The sequence below is a fragment of the Amblyomma mixtum genome, chromosome 3 (genome assembly GCF_055824585.1).
Source record: "Amblyomma mixtum isolate Tamu chromosome 3, ASM5582458v1, whole genome shotgun sequence".
Lineage (NCBI taxonomy): Eukaryota > Metazoa > Arthropoda > Arachnida > Ixodida > Ixodidae > Amblyomma > Amblyomma mixtum.
Window position 1 is genome coordinate 221,074,687 of NC_143014.1, and position 16,764 is coordinate 221,091,450.

At 50.8% G+C, this 16,764-nt stretch overlaps 1 protein-coding gene across 1 annotated transcript; it reads right to left on the bottom strand.

Annotated features, from left to right (window-relative positions):
• Positions 1–306: 306 nt before the first annotated feature.
• LOC149353756 (acyl-CoA desaturase-like) lies at positions 307–15,524 on the bottom strand. The gene is made up of 5 exons (XM_089582813.1): positions 15,169–15,524; positions 11,481–11,739; positions 4,251–4,381; positions 2,468–2,673; positions 307–2,055 (listed from the first exon to the last, which is right to left on the bottom strand). The coding sequence occupies exons 2-5, from the start codon at positions 11,710–11,712 to the stop codon at positions 1,593–1,595; spliced, it is 1,032 nt and encodes a 343-aa protein (XP_089438939.1). The 5' UTR covers positions 11,713–11,739; positions 15,169–15,524; the 3' UTR covers positions 307–1,592.
• Between the last annotated feature and the right edge of the window lie 1,240 nt (positions 15,525–16,764).

Consider the following 16,764-nt stretch of genomic DNA (forward strand, 5'->3'; position numbering starts at 1 on the left):
CGGAGAGTTGGCGAAGCCGGCTTTGTGAACTCAAGGCTATGCTCGTCCTATTATGTTTGAAATTGCTAGGCAAACTTCGAACTCATTAATGGGAATACTGTGATAACTGTCATCTCATTTGCGGTTAATGGCGGAGTGCCGAAGAATATTTTCACTGCTCTGAATAGCCTGAAAGCGTGGGGAGTTCGGCACGACACTTTCCGGTTGTTTTGAATGGAACGCAACGCTTAACCGGATTAGTTTACCAAAAAATTTTAGAGGACTGAGTTTTTGTCTCCTGGGTCCCCTTAGAAACAAGGCAACAAGTGGTTTCATCCGTCTAAAACTTTATTTTGACATCAAATGACAAAATAGATATGTACACGCTTACGTCTCGGACTAATATGGGTGGTAGGCACACACTTGCGTCGCATAGTGCGCCACGTCGAATGCAAACACTTGCGCGGTAGGAAGAAGTGTGCCTACAGTTCCACCTAATATGCTAAACACTAACGACGCTACATGCCCTAGGGAACTAAAAGCTATAATGCACAACTGGCGTCAGTAGGATAAACTCTGTGCCGCCGGCGTAAGAACCCGATGTCACATCAAGGAAAAGGACAGTACAGGATAACAAAGACAACAGAACAACAATACACTCAAGAATCACTCGCAAGTATCGTGCGCGTGCCCACGTAACCACAGGCAACGCCTGCGGAAAGCACACGAATAGCAAGACAAGAAAATCACATGAGACCATAGGTGCGATTTCGTTACCGCGTTTCCTGCGGTGATTACGTAGCCAGCAGTCAGTAACAGGTAGTGTTCATTTGACAACCCTCTTCGTACTTCTTTGCGTTTGCCATCATAGCTAACCAATCCATTTGCAAAATACTGAAATCTGATCACTAGCATTCGAAGGCTTCCTTCCTCAGGCACGGAATGTGATAAATACGCGAAATTGTCCAAAAGTTCCTCTCTGCAAACACTACTCTTCTGTTTCCTTCTCTTGGCGTAATAGTTTCACACGAGGATCATCACCAAAGAACAGAAAGTGTATCGCTCACGAAACAATGACGCAAACGATGCTGCACTGAAGAAGGTTGTATCCGGTTGATCGTGGTGCAACGCTGCTTGCACAGACGTGGCGCCAAACTAAATCTACCGATTACAACTAGCAGCCACTACGCATCACATGTATTCAGTCCTAGTACAGGGCTCATGCGACGGCAATCACGAAAGCCTCCGCGACAAAGAAAAAAGGTGGCCCTTCGCTGGCAGCACGATACCAGCGACACTGCTGACTCGAAAGGGACGTATTCCAGGTGTTCCGCCATAGTCTAACACGGTCACGTTGTGAGGCAAAAGTTTGAAGAACCTGAGCAGGGGTGAATAGCATCACGGAGGCCCTCGTGAGAGCAGTCGCATGGCGCTTTCATCAATGGCGACGACACTCCGCGGTGTGCAGGGCTTGAGTCCAATGGGCACAATGCGGGACCAGAGCCGTATAAATGTTCAACATGGTCTCCGCATTTCCGAGGTCCTGGAAGCGCACTGCGCCGGACCGCGGCCGGCACAAGGGCATATCGAAGAGCGCGTGCCTCCGGGGGCGCCTAGTACTCGTTCTCATGGTGGTGGGCGTGCCGTTGCGACGAGTGGCTGCCGTCTCCCGTTCGCGTTACCCGCTGCTGGATCATTTCCCGGGTGGGCTTGCGCAGGTCGTACGCCCAGCCGATCTTGGCCATGAGGTCGATGAACATCGTGGAAATGTTGAGTTTCCAGCCCAGCTCACTGGTAGAGTAGTCCCAGGGGAAGGTGTGGTGGTAGTTGTGGAAACCTTCGCCGATGGCAAGGAACGAGACGAGGAAGTTCTCGGCGGGCGAGATGTTCTTGTCGTACGGCTTCTGGCCCCAGATGTGGGCGGCGCTGTTCACCAGCCAGGTGGAGTTGAGCTGGAACACCCAGCGCAGGATTGCGGCCACGAAGAAGGCGTTCCAGCGGCTCTCGCCCCAGTAGCGATACGGCACCACGGTCGGCACGATGAAGCAGAACAGGATCGTCATCGGGATGTGGTACCTGTGTTGCATAAAATAGGTGTGAGCACGCTCCGTGTCCATGGCGGATTGCAGTACGGCATGCACACAAACAGGCGAACGTTGGAAAAGTGGAAACGGCAGGTGGTCAGTTGCCTTCGTTTCACACTTTCCCGTGACAAGTTCGGCAATTAGCGTTGCGGATGCTCAGAAAATCTGTTTCATTGCACTGATTTGTTACAGAGTACATCGGTGTGTCGGTAACATCGCTTGAACAGGCACACAAGAGCATGACCAATCTCTGATGAATAACAAGATGCTGTCAACACCAACGAATAGGTCCTCACTTCTTTACAAGCGTATACTGCATAATTTTCCTTTTCCAGCTGTGCTGTTCACGCGATACAACACTTATGTGCGACATGAAAATACAGGGTTCATCTCTGACGCCTCACCGAGTCTGGAACTTGACGACAGGGTCGTTGGCGACGTCCGAGCAGTCAATGGCCTTGCCCTTCTTGGTGACTTGGGAGTGCTTTCGGCACATGAGCCATCCGACGTGCGCGAAAAAGAAGCCGCGGTTGACGTTGTGCGGATCAGCGTCGGTCTCAGAATACTTGTGGTGCACACGATGGTCGCGCACCCAGTCGTAGATGTCGTTCTGCAGTGCCAAAACGATACAAAAAACACTAAGCAAACACAGCTGCACTACAAGCATTAAGAAGTTACGAGAGTTGTTCCGATCAAACCGCCCAATTAATATCGACAGCTTCTTTTCACTGTGAAATGATCCATGAATAATTGTTTTCCTCGCACAAGAGCGGCCATGACCACCATTCTTGACGACCGGTCTTGTAGCCATAGAGAATGCTAATCATCTTGTCCATTAGGTCGCACCTATAGTAGTAGACAGGGCATACGCCGAGGCAACTGCATCTACGCAGAAAGCACCCAAGGACACGCGTCGACTCAAACGACCTTGACTCAGGAGCATAACGGGCACACAAAGTCGGCCTCTCACCAAGCGTTCGTGCAATAGGCTTGTGCTCCGTCCTCACCACGATTCCCACATGAACACTATATTCAGACAAAACACTGGCAATAGCCGCGGGGGTAGCCGGCACCGTTCTCATTGAACGACGGCAATTTCCTTGTTTTAGGGGGAGGGCGTCTGTTAATGACACCCTCCCGACGTTGCTTCGCGCAACATTTTGCCTTGCTGGGCGGTGTTGTCAGCCGACTATTGATTGCCCTCTGTTGTCGTACCTTCTTTTTATTTCCTTGCTTTCAGAAGGTCATCCCTCGTATCGGTTCCGGTATCTAGGAACGGTCACTTGTGACCTCACTGGTCGAACGAATTAGTTGCTTCATGTCGCTTTCAGTACGCCGTGTAGCTTGGTGCCTACACATCCGTAGAAAAGGACAATGACGAATGAAAGTGCGACATTCCCTTTTTTATTCTTTTTCATTGTGTTGTGTGGTTCCATCGCAAGGCCTTCCTCTTCCGGCCATAATCATCCTCACACCATTGAGACTGCCCGTTATGTCTGACAAGGAATGCAAATAACTACCCGTAGCTCAATCGAACAAATCGGAGTGGCATAGCGGCGAACCACTGGCATATGTAGCGAATGTCATTCTTTACAGATTAAAACGTGCTTCGCCCTTGAAACACAGGCAACGTTTATTTTGAGCTTTCGTTGCTTCTGTGCCCAGAATTGGAATCGTTCGCGTGTTCAGAAAAAAGAGAACGGCAAGAGCAGACAGAGACAAAAGTGGACCTAATGAGGAACTGCCAGCAAACAGTTAAGCTGTGCAGCTTCACAAATAGCTACCGTAATTTGTAACATGATGTTATCGGGGTCTATTCCTGCTCGTTCGATTGATCGCAAGTCCGGCGTTAGAAACGTATGCCCTGATAGCAAATATATATTTCTCCACTACACTAAGCTTGCCACAGGGGCGTGAGACGAGCTATTTTCCTGTTTATTATGACGGTAGCCACGCCACGGGCAGCCCTCCTCGTCAAGGGCAGGCTATCACCAATCAAACTACCTACTGCAACTATGTAGAATGGATGCTTGTGCTTCTAGATTTTGTCTTCGACATTGCCTTGTTTATGGACCGATGGAGATGATCAATAGGACTGAAGTGGCACAGCAGCTGTACATAATCTTCATGTAATAGGCATGTATCTTGACCTCATTTTTTTCTCTATAAAACGGGTTGCATGCCCACCTGTCCAGCCATGCAGTTGAACAGCATGAGGATGATCCGGAGCGGCAATTTGGCTTTGTAGGAACGGTGGCTCCATAAGCGGTGGGCGCCAGCTGTCACACTTAGGCCGGAACAAACGATGTAGAAGACAGCTGCACAGAATAAGCAAGAAAAAAAATCTGTATAACACTTTTTCAGGATACAAAGAGGAAAAACAAGACAAGTGCCCATATGTACACGAAATAAACAGGAATAGTCAAGTGCTTCGTTGTGCTGAAACATTTCAGTTGACCATTGCCAGATACCCGCTACCCTTTAGCGCTGCCGTCGGGCGCTATTGAGCAGCCGTGCTCCGCGCGTGCGAGTTAGTTCACGGTAGCATAGTGGCAAGCTAAAGCGTTCCACTTACTATCCAGGCGCGTGAAAATACGTTCCTAACTAACACTCGACGGGAGCGTAACAATAGGGAGCTTTAGCACATTTGTAAAGGTGTGCGCTAGCATATATAAGCTAAGTCAAGGCTCTCTATTACCAGTATACAGCAGCGGCAATCTAAAGCGTTCAGTTACGTTGCACCTCGATTGCCGTTTACGAGGTTAGCGTTACTCAGAAATTATAAAGCAAAGAGGTGTTTTATCCCGCAGTACTACTGGTATGCACCATATATATAAAAAAAGAAACGCAAGGCACGCATGGGTCATTATTGCTGCACATGTCTCAACGATTTGCCTTTTCATTTTGCTACCAGTACTCTTCTAGCCGGTCGCCCCAGTGCGGCGCGTAGGCGTAACTCAACACGCCGTTGCCCATCGGCGCAGTGCGTATACACACGTCCCAGACGTGGGCAACAGCCAGAGCGTGCCCCACGCACTCCTCGGGAACGCCAACGAGAATATCGGTCCCCGCCTATTTGTTTGTCTTTCATTTTCTCCGAAGCGCCGTGTACAATGGTCAAGGGTGCCGGGATGGACAGGCAAAAGAGGGGGCTGCACACAACTTCGAGAAGCCCCGCTTCAATGGAACCGCTATGAAAAGGGCGTGCAGGAAGCCGGACCGTGAAATGGCTTTCCCGTCTGTGCACGGTACCTCGCCAGGCGTCCGGCAACAGACTAGCGCGTGGCACGCCGATGCCGGCAGGGGAAAGCCCCACGGGCCTGTCAGCGCGATAATCGCAAACGCCCGCGACGGGGTGCTGTTACGAGACCCTGTGTACACTCGTTGAAAGTCGGAAGTTTAGACACTTCTTCCGCTGCGTCTTGTAAGCGTTATGTGTTTATTTTTATCCGAGCAATTTTTCGAGCAAGAGCTATAGAGATGGACTGAGATTAATTACTGGCTCGCCTTTCTGAATGCGCGAAGGCATTTATCGCGCTCCCCGTAAGAAGAGCTCAAGTTCAGCAGCTGTAACAATGACGTCTCGCCCAATGTCGGAAAGGAGCGCGGGCTGACCGACTCCGGTAAAATCACGGAGGCGAAGCAAAAAACGATGAGCACGGTTACTAAAAACCCCATGGTGTGTGCTTCCGGCCTTGCAATTCGTCCCGCCCCGTACTATGCCACACACGTTCACCAGAGTTCTCAACAACTCCACGAAATATTGGCCTTTTACTACGTAAGAAGAAAATGCGATGAAAACAAAATTCAACGTCTCGGAGACGCTGTCTGCCTTGTAGACACTCTCATTGGAGACGACGGGGAAGTTGATTTGTCAAGGCTTGTCCTTTGCACGAGTGTATGTATGTAGCAACTATGCTCATTGAGCGCCGATTCGCCTACAGGAGCCTTTCTGAAAGCACAAACGCTGGAGGCAGGGAGTTAAATAAAATGGCGCGGAGACGAATGAATACAGGACCATTCCGCTCCCCTTTGTTCTCTTTATCGTCCCTGCGAATCACGTAATAGGTAGTAAAATTGATGGCATTCCATTCTGCGCCGCATGCCACTGCATCGATGCACTAGGAACAAGCAGATAATAAAGAGAAGAAAGAAAGGAATTAAGAGAAAGCCGGTGTGGAGGGGTAGCTGGTGGAAACAACAAGGCACGTCCCCACCGCCGCCGCCGCATCCTTCCTTGTTACGATGGGGCTCGTGTTTTCCGTGGCGGGCTGACGCACGGAGCAGAGGCGCGCATTCATGCATACAAAGCGTGCTTTCAGAGAGCGTGTCCCGTGCGGAGTGAACGTGACGCTAGTCGGTCGCTTCGGCTTTCTTCGTCCGCTGCCTGTGTTTACCGGCCAAAAGATCTTTGTGCGTGCAAGCACGAAAAAAAAAAATAAAGGATAAGAAAATGCTAACTGCTAATACGCGAACGGCGCAAGCTGAAACACGCGAGTCTGACCGAAGCTGTTCGAAGTCACGCTCCCCGTTATATGATAAAGACAACGAGTTGGTCCATCCTAAAGAATGCAGTTTTATATACAGTTGCTACCGAAAAAATAAATGGCGAATGCTGCCGATGTTAGATCATGCGCAAATCCTTTTTTTTTTCGACATCTTTTAGCAGTTGTGCCACGTCTTGCATTCGAACGAGTGCTCATCACGTCTGGAAGTAACTGTGTGTTGCTATATTTTCTCCTTCCTTGCTGATTGGCCAAACTACCAAGTTTTCCTATCAAAGAGACGTGCTTTATAATTGGCATCTATCAGCTCGACGGGCAGCAAATGTCATGCGGCGCATGACGTCCCACAACACTTTCCTGCCAGCCTTTGGCGAAACAAAGTGGTCATTATACGCAGCGAGTCGCAAAGGGCAGCCTTCCATGAGGAAGTGAGAGGCGCGTCCATTCCGTCTGAGCCAAAGACTCTTGCTGAAGATTCCGCACACGGTACGATAAGATAAGACCCGTAAAATGAAAGGGGCAGCACTAAAACCAAAACAACGAAAAATAATTCCTCATCTCACGCCACTTATATACTGGGCCGAAGGCAATCAATATAAAAGGAGCCCCGTAATGACAAAAGTATATTCCGAAAGAGAAAGAAAACGATAAGAGAAATAAATGCTATCATATAAACAAAAACGACCCTCGGGGAAGGCACAAGCCAGTAGCTTTTATTATTATTTTTTTCTGAAGCGTAGTGAGAGTTAATACAAGTAGAGGTGTATCGCCTACAACAAACTAAGCACATCTGCGGATTACAACTAACATAGTGTTGGACCGAAGGACAAAACAGCTGGATTTACGTAAAGGATGGTGCATTTGGGCGACATCCCCCATAGTGATATAGTCGAGGGTTCGACGGCATACCGTCTGGTGAAGAATCATGGCTTGATGATATTCACTGGTCACTGACCGTGGTCAAACACAAATGACGTTTCGGGAGCACTACGGCGCCCTTGTTCACAATGTGCGAACAAGGGAGCCGTAGCGCTCCCGAAACGTCATTTGTGTTTGACCATAGCCAGTGACCAGTGAATATCATCAATCCCCCATAATGCCTATGGATCAAATTTGCGGGCTCCTACGGGGACAAAATTTCGCAGTTAGCCGATTTCCACGCTGCTCGCGGCATTCAGATACTACACAATGTTTTTCGAAACATAGATGGGATTAAGAAAGCAAAGTTTCAAGGTGTCGCGAACAGAGCCGACTTAAATCATGGAGGAGCCTCAGTCTGCTAACCTCCTATATCTGGTGATTAAGCAACTCTGGCCTCCTAGACAGTTAGAGGGCCTCGATCATTTTCGTCGCTCCGGCCCGTTTCGTTCTGATTTGCTTTTTTTTGGCGGGTGGAAGTAAGAGCCGTATGGCGGCCTTCACCGGCTGTAAACAAAATTGGATACCGCACGAGGGGCGTGGAAATAGACCGGGACTCTCTCTTCGTTCTCCGAAGTTCGTCAGAGGCGCGTGCCAAGCAACACGTTAGCGGAGCCCAAGTTTTGGGGCAGCAGAACGCGGGCCACGCGGCGCGAAATATCGCTAGCCTCATGAAATCATTGCCCATCCAAAGATATCGATCGCATTCATCCAGTCCGCGATCGGAGAGTTCAAGGTTATCTTTCCAGCAAATAAGCATATTTCACTGATGCCAAAAAAAAAAAAACAAGAAACAAAGCTTTTTGGGGATAGCGCACTAAGTTCTCGCCAGATCACGGCTCCCCAGCACGATTGCCGCTGCATACGCCGCTTCACGAGCCGCGGCTGCCGAATGGCGCCCCCGATAAGTGAAGGACTGTGAAAACAACGAGAGCAAGGGATGAGCTCTTCGTTCTCTCCACTCCTTCCTATTCTCTTCCCTCTATTCAAGTTCGGCTTCAGGGAAACTTCATGCGAGATTACATCATGGTGTGACTGCGAAAATCGCGACTTTTAGCATAGCGGAGACGTAGACGTGCACCGGTTTACCTGACGCCTCCTGCTCACGTGCCATGGCATCGGTGTGGCCAGACGAGGCCACTGCGCGAGCGCAGCTGGCGACCAGTGAACCGACGTAGTACGTCTACGCTAATACGTCTCATCTATGCTAAAAGCCTTATTGACACGGTGAGGAACGCATTGCGAGACCTGCCATTAGGCAGAAATTAGCTGCAAATACTGCCTACGAGCACAACACAGCCTTGGGCCTTCTTACATTCAGCTGCAGCGAGCAAATAACGTGATTCACGTTTCTACGTAAAGGGTCCTGTAAAGTGTATAGCGGACAACCGGTAAATTATTGGTACACACTCTGCGTCACCCACCAAATCTTGCTACTGCCATCCCTTTCATGCCGGTTGTTGGTCCGGTATTCCGTTTATTGTAGTCGCTTGGCCAAACCCATGCCTCCTGTTTTTATCAAATATGTGTACGCACTGACAGATCGTTTAAAATAACCTGATTCTGATTCTTTTGGTGGAACTACTGACATGCACGAAGAAGTTTAATGGGAATTAACTATTGTAAACAGTGGAAACCAAAGAAGACGGAAACGATAAGAAACATCAAGAGTGCAGTTTTTAGTTGAATAGGCAGGTATCTTTAACTTGCTCGGCCTTTCAAATATTTCTAAAAGCTAAAAGCGACCATGATGGACTCACTGTACACCTCGCTCAGTACCGAGACTGCTGGCCGAGATTTTGAGAATAGCGTTCTACACGCAAGGCTCCCTTTCCTTGTTCGTGCGTCTCGGAGTAAATCCGTGGAATTAGCTCTTCGCTGAACTAGGGACCAGTGCGGTGAGCTCGCAATTCCTGTGCGGGCGCACATCTGCTGCCAGTTTCCGCCAAACGCTGTCGACTATAACACGAACAGGAGGTGAAAGAAAAAAAGGAAGCAGAGAAGAAAGACGTCATCAAAGCAAATGGTGTCTTTGAGAATATCGTGTCTCCGCGTGCATAAGCTGCTATCGCGTTCTTTAAGCTGTAGGAATTCTGTGGGACTCCTGGCCGTCCGGCCGAGCGGTGCATCTCATAGGCGGCTCAGGGCTGGGAGAAGGAAAGGAAATGCAAATGGCGGGATTAGGACGGACGGGCCAGCACCGAAAAGGACAAGTCACGTTCCTCTCGCAGGGTGGACGATGGAGCTGATGGAGACAAAACCAAACAAAAAAAAAATTGCCGGAAACAGAAAGCGGTGTCCGTTGTTTCCTGCGGTTGCGGCGCCTGGACGTGGCTTGAGTTTGATAAACGAGGCAGAAGAAAGTTCTCGACGTTTTCTCCCTTGCGACTGAGTGTAGGCCGTCACGCGGCAGTATGACGCCTGCGGATGAGGTCAGCGTTCGAGAGAAAAGAAGATGCCGAGAAAGGTTGGAAGGAGCGGGTCACCTGACGGAGGATTTTCCGCTGACAGGAAAGTGCTTGCGTTATGGGATTAAGGACGATGATACCGGTTCGTTGCCTCTCTGTTCACCCTACAAGAATAGCACCGCAACGCTGAACAAGTTCCCGGCCGAATCGTTGAAGCCGGAGTGGCATGGTGAAGAAAGGTGACATAATCGAGTGGTGCTTTCCAAAACGAAATCTCGAGTTAGATTTAACTGCTGATAATAAGGTTAGCGCTTGAAGAACCGTCCGAAAATGGTGCATTGTGTGTGTGTGTGTGTGGGGGGGGGGGGGGGGGGGGGCGAAACGAAAGCGCCGCATAGCGAACATGCGCGGTTCCTTCGGGTAACAATTCGGTGAGTCACTTTTAGCTGAAGCTGAACGTTAGAACCACATCTGTGAAAGCTCATTAGCCTCGTGTCCTTCATTTCATTTGTCTAAAGTTAACCTAGTTATAATCTACAAGAAGGAACAAAAATCAAAACGGACATTCGCTTCAAACTCGAAGCCAACTTGCATCAGACAAGAGGCCGAAATAGCGGGATATCACGAAGAGACGCGAACAAAAATACACCCGTTGCGTATGGATTCAAGTAGGAACCTTTCTATCGGCGAACCGGCAGCACATCGAAGGATGAAAGATCGAAAGTTCTAAACTAATGCAGCCTCGAACTTTTTTCTTCACCACTTCAATGCGCGATGAAATATCCCTGTGTAAATCAAACTCAATTTCTCAGCGTTGTCAATACTCCGGCGTATGCCACTTTGACCATTAGTAGAGGCAATCAAGCGAGCACCATTACCAGCGTACGACATTAATTCTTCGCCTTTCCCGAAAGGGCGCGTAAATTTCGCGGCAATCAGTCTCGCAAAGTGCAAGCAAACTGTTGCAAGCGTACGGTTGGGTCTACTTTCACGGCACTTCGGCTCCGTTGCGGCGGCCTCTCTCCGTGCCAAGGTCATTTCCGAGCTCGGCAAGTGGGTGACGAAAGCGCCAAAGCGACTTTAATCTTGCGGTTACGGGGCGACGTATCTGCAAACAGATCACTCAGTAGCACGGGTGACGGCTTCGCGGAAGCTCTGACTGATTTGAGCAGCTCTCGAAGAAAATCAATCCCGCCGGGCGACCCCATGGAAGCCGTCATGCTGGTGTGTGCGCTGGGAGGCAAGAGCTGCTGCTAGCCTTCCACGCACTTCGCTCTCGAGACAGCTATAGCCTTTCAGTACGAGCCTTCTCTAGAGCAAAACGTTCTGAAGGAAGGGAAGCGAAGCAGCTCGCGCTAGAGTCGGCGCACACACCATGAGACGTGGACCCACCCGGTTGCCTGCAAAGGTGTGTCGCTCACCAAACTTCTACGACCGATCGCTCTTGTTTCGAGACATGCGTCACGATTAGACCTGCCGTAAGTTGTTCCCCCAGCGCTGACCACTTTAAGCATGTCTACCGAGCAAGCATTGTGGCAGGCGCGTGCTAATAGTGCGGCGACCCATGCAAAAGTTTGATGACTCACTGAAGTGGAGAGTCATCCACTTGGCCTCGAATAACGCTAGGTAGAGGCCGTACAGTGCCATCACGTGGATGGTGCAGATCTTGAAGACGTTGATCCAGATGATCTCCATGGGCTCAGGTGGTGTGGTCTGCAACTGTACCGCACCATCATCCTCGCTGGTGGATGGCTCAAGGTCCATCTTGGAGCGAGCCTCTGTCGTCACAATAGTGGCGGTCTCGGTTCGAGGGGCCATGGCTGGTCTGCGGGTACGAAGCGAGACCTGGACCAGAGGAGCGCAAGAAAGGGTTCAAGTACATCAGCCGGCACAATCTACAATAACTTTTTATGCAGTTATTGCAGCTACAGAGATTCGGGCGAGCATGTAAGGAAAAGATACGCTTGAATGAAATAGCGTTTGCGCCATCATGCAAGTGCGTTGCGCATTTCTGTTACGTCGATGTTTAACGTTGACTAATTTCATTCACCCAGTTAAGACCGACCCCTCTGCCATTCACGCAAGTCTCGAACATGGTTTCAGGCAGTTTAATTTCGCTACTGGCCACGGTTGGTCTTGTTGTGATGGGTTGAAACCGTGTCATGCGGCTCAAATGCAGCTTGTTCTCTCATCCCTCATGTCCTCGTGAGTACATGATAGAAAGAGACATGAAGAGGTTAGCTGCAAAAATCTGCATCCCTGGACACGCTGAAGTGCGAATATGCTTGCTCTATAGTCTGCTTCGTGACACCTGCTCTTAGAAGCGAACGATGCTCTGGTCGGCCGCTTCACTGCTGTACCTGAGTGATTTGTCTTCTTGGTGGTTCCATGAGCACCACTTCTTTTATAACCCTTTATTTAAGCGAAAGGCCACTCGGAACCGTAGAAGCCGCAACCTGGCCGTTCCGTTCGGCGTTTGCAGATGCAAAAGGATGATCACAGGTTGTCGTCGAAAGACGCAGCCCTGAGCATCGATTATCTCTCCGAGGTTTCCGGGCAAGAAAATAGTGGACATTATTGTCGGCCTTCGCCGTCCATCGGCGATTGATATGCTCCCGTTGTATCCGTGACGCCCAGCCCGAACGATCGAGCCAAGAGTTCCTTTCAGGCTGCAGAGTTTGCCGGCGGCTGCGGGACTGAAGGTGGTGGTCTACATTTGTGGCGCGCTGGCTCAGCTCGTGGCGGGTAATTAACCTTGCGACTGGCCTCGCCGCGGCCGGGATTCTGCGCATTGCGGGCTCCGCGGAGCGTTTCACTACCGACCGCACTCATCAGCCACGTCGGCGGAAAGAAACGATCGCCTACATGTGCTGACATGTTAAAAATGCCAGCGAGTGACCTGGCCGCTCTCACTCCCAGAAAATTCGCCGATCATTTGGAAGTGCGAATGTTACCCGTAAAACTACACGATGATGTCTGAAGGAGACCGAATCGCACGCGCGTTACTGTAAGGCCAAGTTATGCTGTTAATTATAATCACTTAATTACATAACTAGTAGCAAGTCACTGCTGCCTAAATCCAGGCTTTTCAGTGTAAATGTAAAGAGCGACTGCATGTTGCCTATTTTTAATTGGCGGAAACAAAAATCTGGCCCCCTGCTGTAGAGATAAAACCGAACCGCGAGATATGCGCCAGTCTGCAGCTGCTTGCGCAGCATTCGCCGCGGCAGCCTTCAGTCTCACATCTACGCGCGAATTGCAGCAGCATAATTCTACCCAAATTCCATGAATAATGTGTGACAGGAGTTAACCCACCTTAGCACCAACCAGCTAGCACGGCTTCGAAGTGCAGTAAGAAAATCCCACAGAAAATGTTTTTTCAGCAAGAATCTGAGGCTGATTGCAGCAGAGCTCAAATGCTGAGCTTATGGACAGGCGACACTGTGCAAAACGCCAGAGCCCGCATTCGCTTTTCTCAAGCTGGCTTCACTTGCATTTAGCGTGGCATTCGTTTTGTGAAATCGTGGGTCTGGTTGCTGAAATGTCAAATTCCACGAACCGCTAGGTTTCGACACAGTCGTAGTCACCCTCGCTCCCCATGCCTGGCGCGCACACCAACGTACCAACATAAATAAAAGTCAAAGGAATCGTCGATAGCTGCCACAGTTACGCCACAGGCCGCTAAGAAGCATGCGACATTGCGCACTGCGGCAATGCATAATACACCCAAAGCCGACGTTGCCTCGTCTCGAGGGTCACGCGTGGTCTCTGCGCTACCGCACGTGGACGCGACGCGTCTCCGAGTGCAGGGCGATCGTATCTCGTCCCACGGTCACGGGCGCACGAGAGAGCCGATCGGATACTAGACGGCGATAAGGCGTGTAAACGCCGGTAGAAGCGCGCGCGATTCTCGTGTACGATTGACCTTTTTCTTTCGCCCTTGTTACTTCACCGCGCACACGAAACCACCGCAGCAGTGGCAGCAATGTCGCACACTTCCCGAGGCGATTGCTGCCACCGGAGCATCCCTTGTTCACGGGCCGAGGAGATGGCTTCGTCCGATAGGCGTTCTGAGTGACGTAGACGGGACGACAAGCGGTTCACCGAGGGCTTTTGCGTGGCCAGATGACATCCGCGCGCAGTTAGACGGCGTCAAAAGCCTGCCCTTATTGTCAGGTTACGTGAGTGTGTACCTGGAGTTTGTTCAAATATAAAAGCGAATAGATAGGACAGTTTATAGGCCGACGGTTTGTTTGCTGCTCAGTAAAGAGTAGCGTAACAAGGAGGGCTCGCGGGCGCCTTGAAACGGTTAGGGGGAAGCTGGATTCTCTGATCACACAACGACGGTGCTTACAGCTGGGATGCGTAATGATGTGGTCAGCACGGGTTCATCGCTTTGAGGCTGGCGATGAAGGCGTACTGGCTGATACCATTAATTCTCGTCAACACACATCGACCGAAATGGGTTGTGCCGAATTTCCTTTTTATGAGAAAAAGGGATGATGCGTGGACGACCTTTTTCGCTCACGGACAGCATATTTTTATTCTCGGGTCGCGAGTAATTATTTAATTTCGTGATCGAGAGATAAGCTAACAAATATTACTCGCTGTTGCGCTCTCGGTAGATTAATTGGCGAAAGCACGTATACGGAACTTTCATGTGCGCAAAATATCGCAAGTGTTGCTGCTGTCCGCAGCGACACGAAGGTGGCGCTCCACCAGCAATAGTGACCATCATAAATACGTTCACTCTGCGTTTGCCTCCCATCCATTCCTTTACTTACAGAGCATGTAATAATTAGAGTTGATGCGTACTCAAGTTGGGCTTTTGCAATCATTGGAAAGGATTTATCGTCGCTGGGAACCGGTCAGCTCTCGCCAGTTTTTTTCTAAAATAGTTCGGCAGCAAATGACAAAATTCAGCCAAGTGGGCGAAAGCACTTATTTGCTCCTCGAAGATTGTAGAGCGCGTCCACCAGGGTCAGATATAAAGAGCAAGACTAGTATCACGTCGTTTCCCTTCGATACAGTGCCGTCTTCCACCAAAGAAGTATCCGGCAACGCTAGTGCTGTTTCCAATGGCAGAAAGGCGTGTTCTGCTGCGGAACAGTCTATGAATTGGGGACAAGAATATAGCGGTTTCGTTTAAATGATAAAACGGGATTTTTTTTTTTCTGAGGACGCCGCACCTCACAATGCAGGAAGCACTCAAGAATTGCATCGAGCGTTGCTCACTGCACTGTGTCGGCCGAGTGAAGAAGAAGGTTCGCGTACCTGGTATTAGAAGTGTTGTGAGGAGACGAAGACGCGGGTGTGCCGACGCGAGAGTCAAGTCGCACCGAGGTGGTCCTGCTGGAGTGATGCGCGCACCGGAACGGTTCGCAGGCGTTCCTCAGGCGTTGGTCGGAAAATAAATCCTCGAACCCCCACCGCAGGACGGGCTGAGCATCACACGGAGGTGAGCGATCACTGGCGGGGCGCACGGGCTCGACGACGAAGCTGCCGATGTGCAAACGCCGGGGCCGCCCGAAGGCGAAGCTAAGCAAGCAGTCCAGAGGTACACACACAGCTCGCAGGCGCCCAAGGTTTGCCTGGCAGTAGTCGGCACGCGCTGTCTCGTGGAGGGTTATTGGGGGCTAGCAACTGACTGCCTTTCTTAAATACCGTTCCCCGATGACAAGCAACGAGAAAAAGGGAAAGAACCAACAGAGAGAACAGTACTGCCGAAACAGCGATTCCCCCTCCTCCTCCCCCGTCCCACCAAAACCGCCACTCTTACTTCCTTAGCAAAGAAAAAGCGAACAAAGCGAAAGGGAAGGCAAAGCTAGCAGCTAGGGGTTGGAGAGGGGATGAGAGACAGTGACTAAGAATGTGGAGGGGTGGGGGCGGCTTTCAAATTTGGGAAAGGACGATAGGAATTGCTGTCTGCCCTTCATGTTTCGTCTCTCCTCCTCTCTCTTTCTCCGAAGTGAGGTAGAAATCAGCTCCGAGCGCAGGGAAGGGAGTCTCAATCGGTGAGGACTGCCTTCGCGACGCGCGGAGAGCTTGCAGGAGAAGAGAAGCGGAGGAGGTTATCGGGCGGCGCTGGCGGCGCTAAGCGCATTTCCTCCGCTCGCCGGAGGACATTCGCATCCCTTTCGGTGACTACTCAGTAGCGCCTTCAGTGACGGCTCGCCAGCGCCCCTTTCACGTGCGGAGAAGGTAAAGGGAGAAAGTGAACTCCGCTCCGCGCGCTTAGACCGGGGATCGCCAGCCTCGTTTTCACATGGCACCGAATATTGCCCAAGTTGGTTCGCGCTTGCGAAAAAAAAAAGAAAACATCCTGGCTATCACGTCGTACCCTTTCCTTACAAACCAACGTTTTTCGTTCGCCATATGAATGAGCACGCGCGCACGCTACTCGTCACAGCCTGGAGGAGAGGGAAGGGTGCGCAAGCCTGGCCGCGCTTTCGAGGGGAAAGAAAAAGCGTTCTCCTCTCCACGTTTTTGTCTTCCTTCGCCCGCCCGACGAGAGAGGACGCGGTGATTGGAAGGGAAGCCGAACCATCCCGGGAGCGGTCAGAATGCCTCGGCCGTGCTCCCGGAGCGAGTGGTTCCGCCGTCGCCGGTCGGTTTGTCCGGCTGTAGACGCGCGCCCCCTCGAAACGCGGAAAGTCCCAGCGTCGACGCCGTCGCTGCCGTGTTCCCTGCTTTCTTTCGCCCTTAGCGCGGTGGGAACTGAGCGCCAGATTGGTACTCGGTTGCGCCTCGGGAAGCTGGTGCGGCCATTATCATCGGTTCCCTCGGAAATCGCGCAGCGAAACTCTCCTCCGCCGTGGCGTCCTGTTGTTGTTTACGGGCACTACTGCATGGTCAAAGCCGCAAACCATT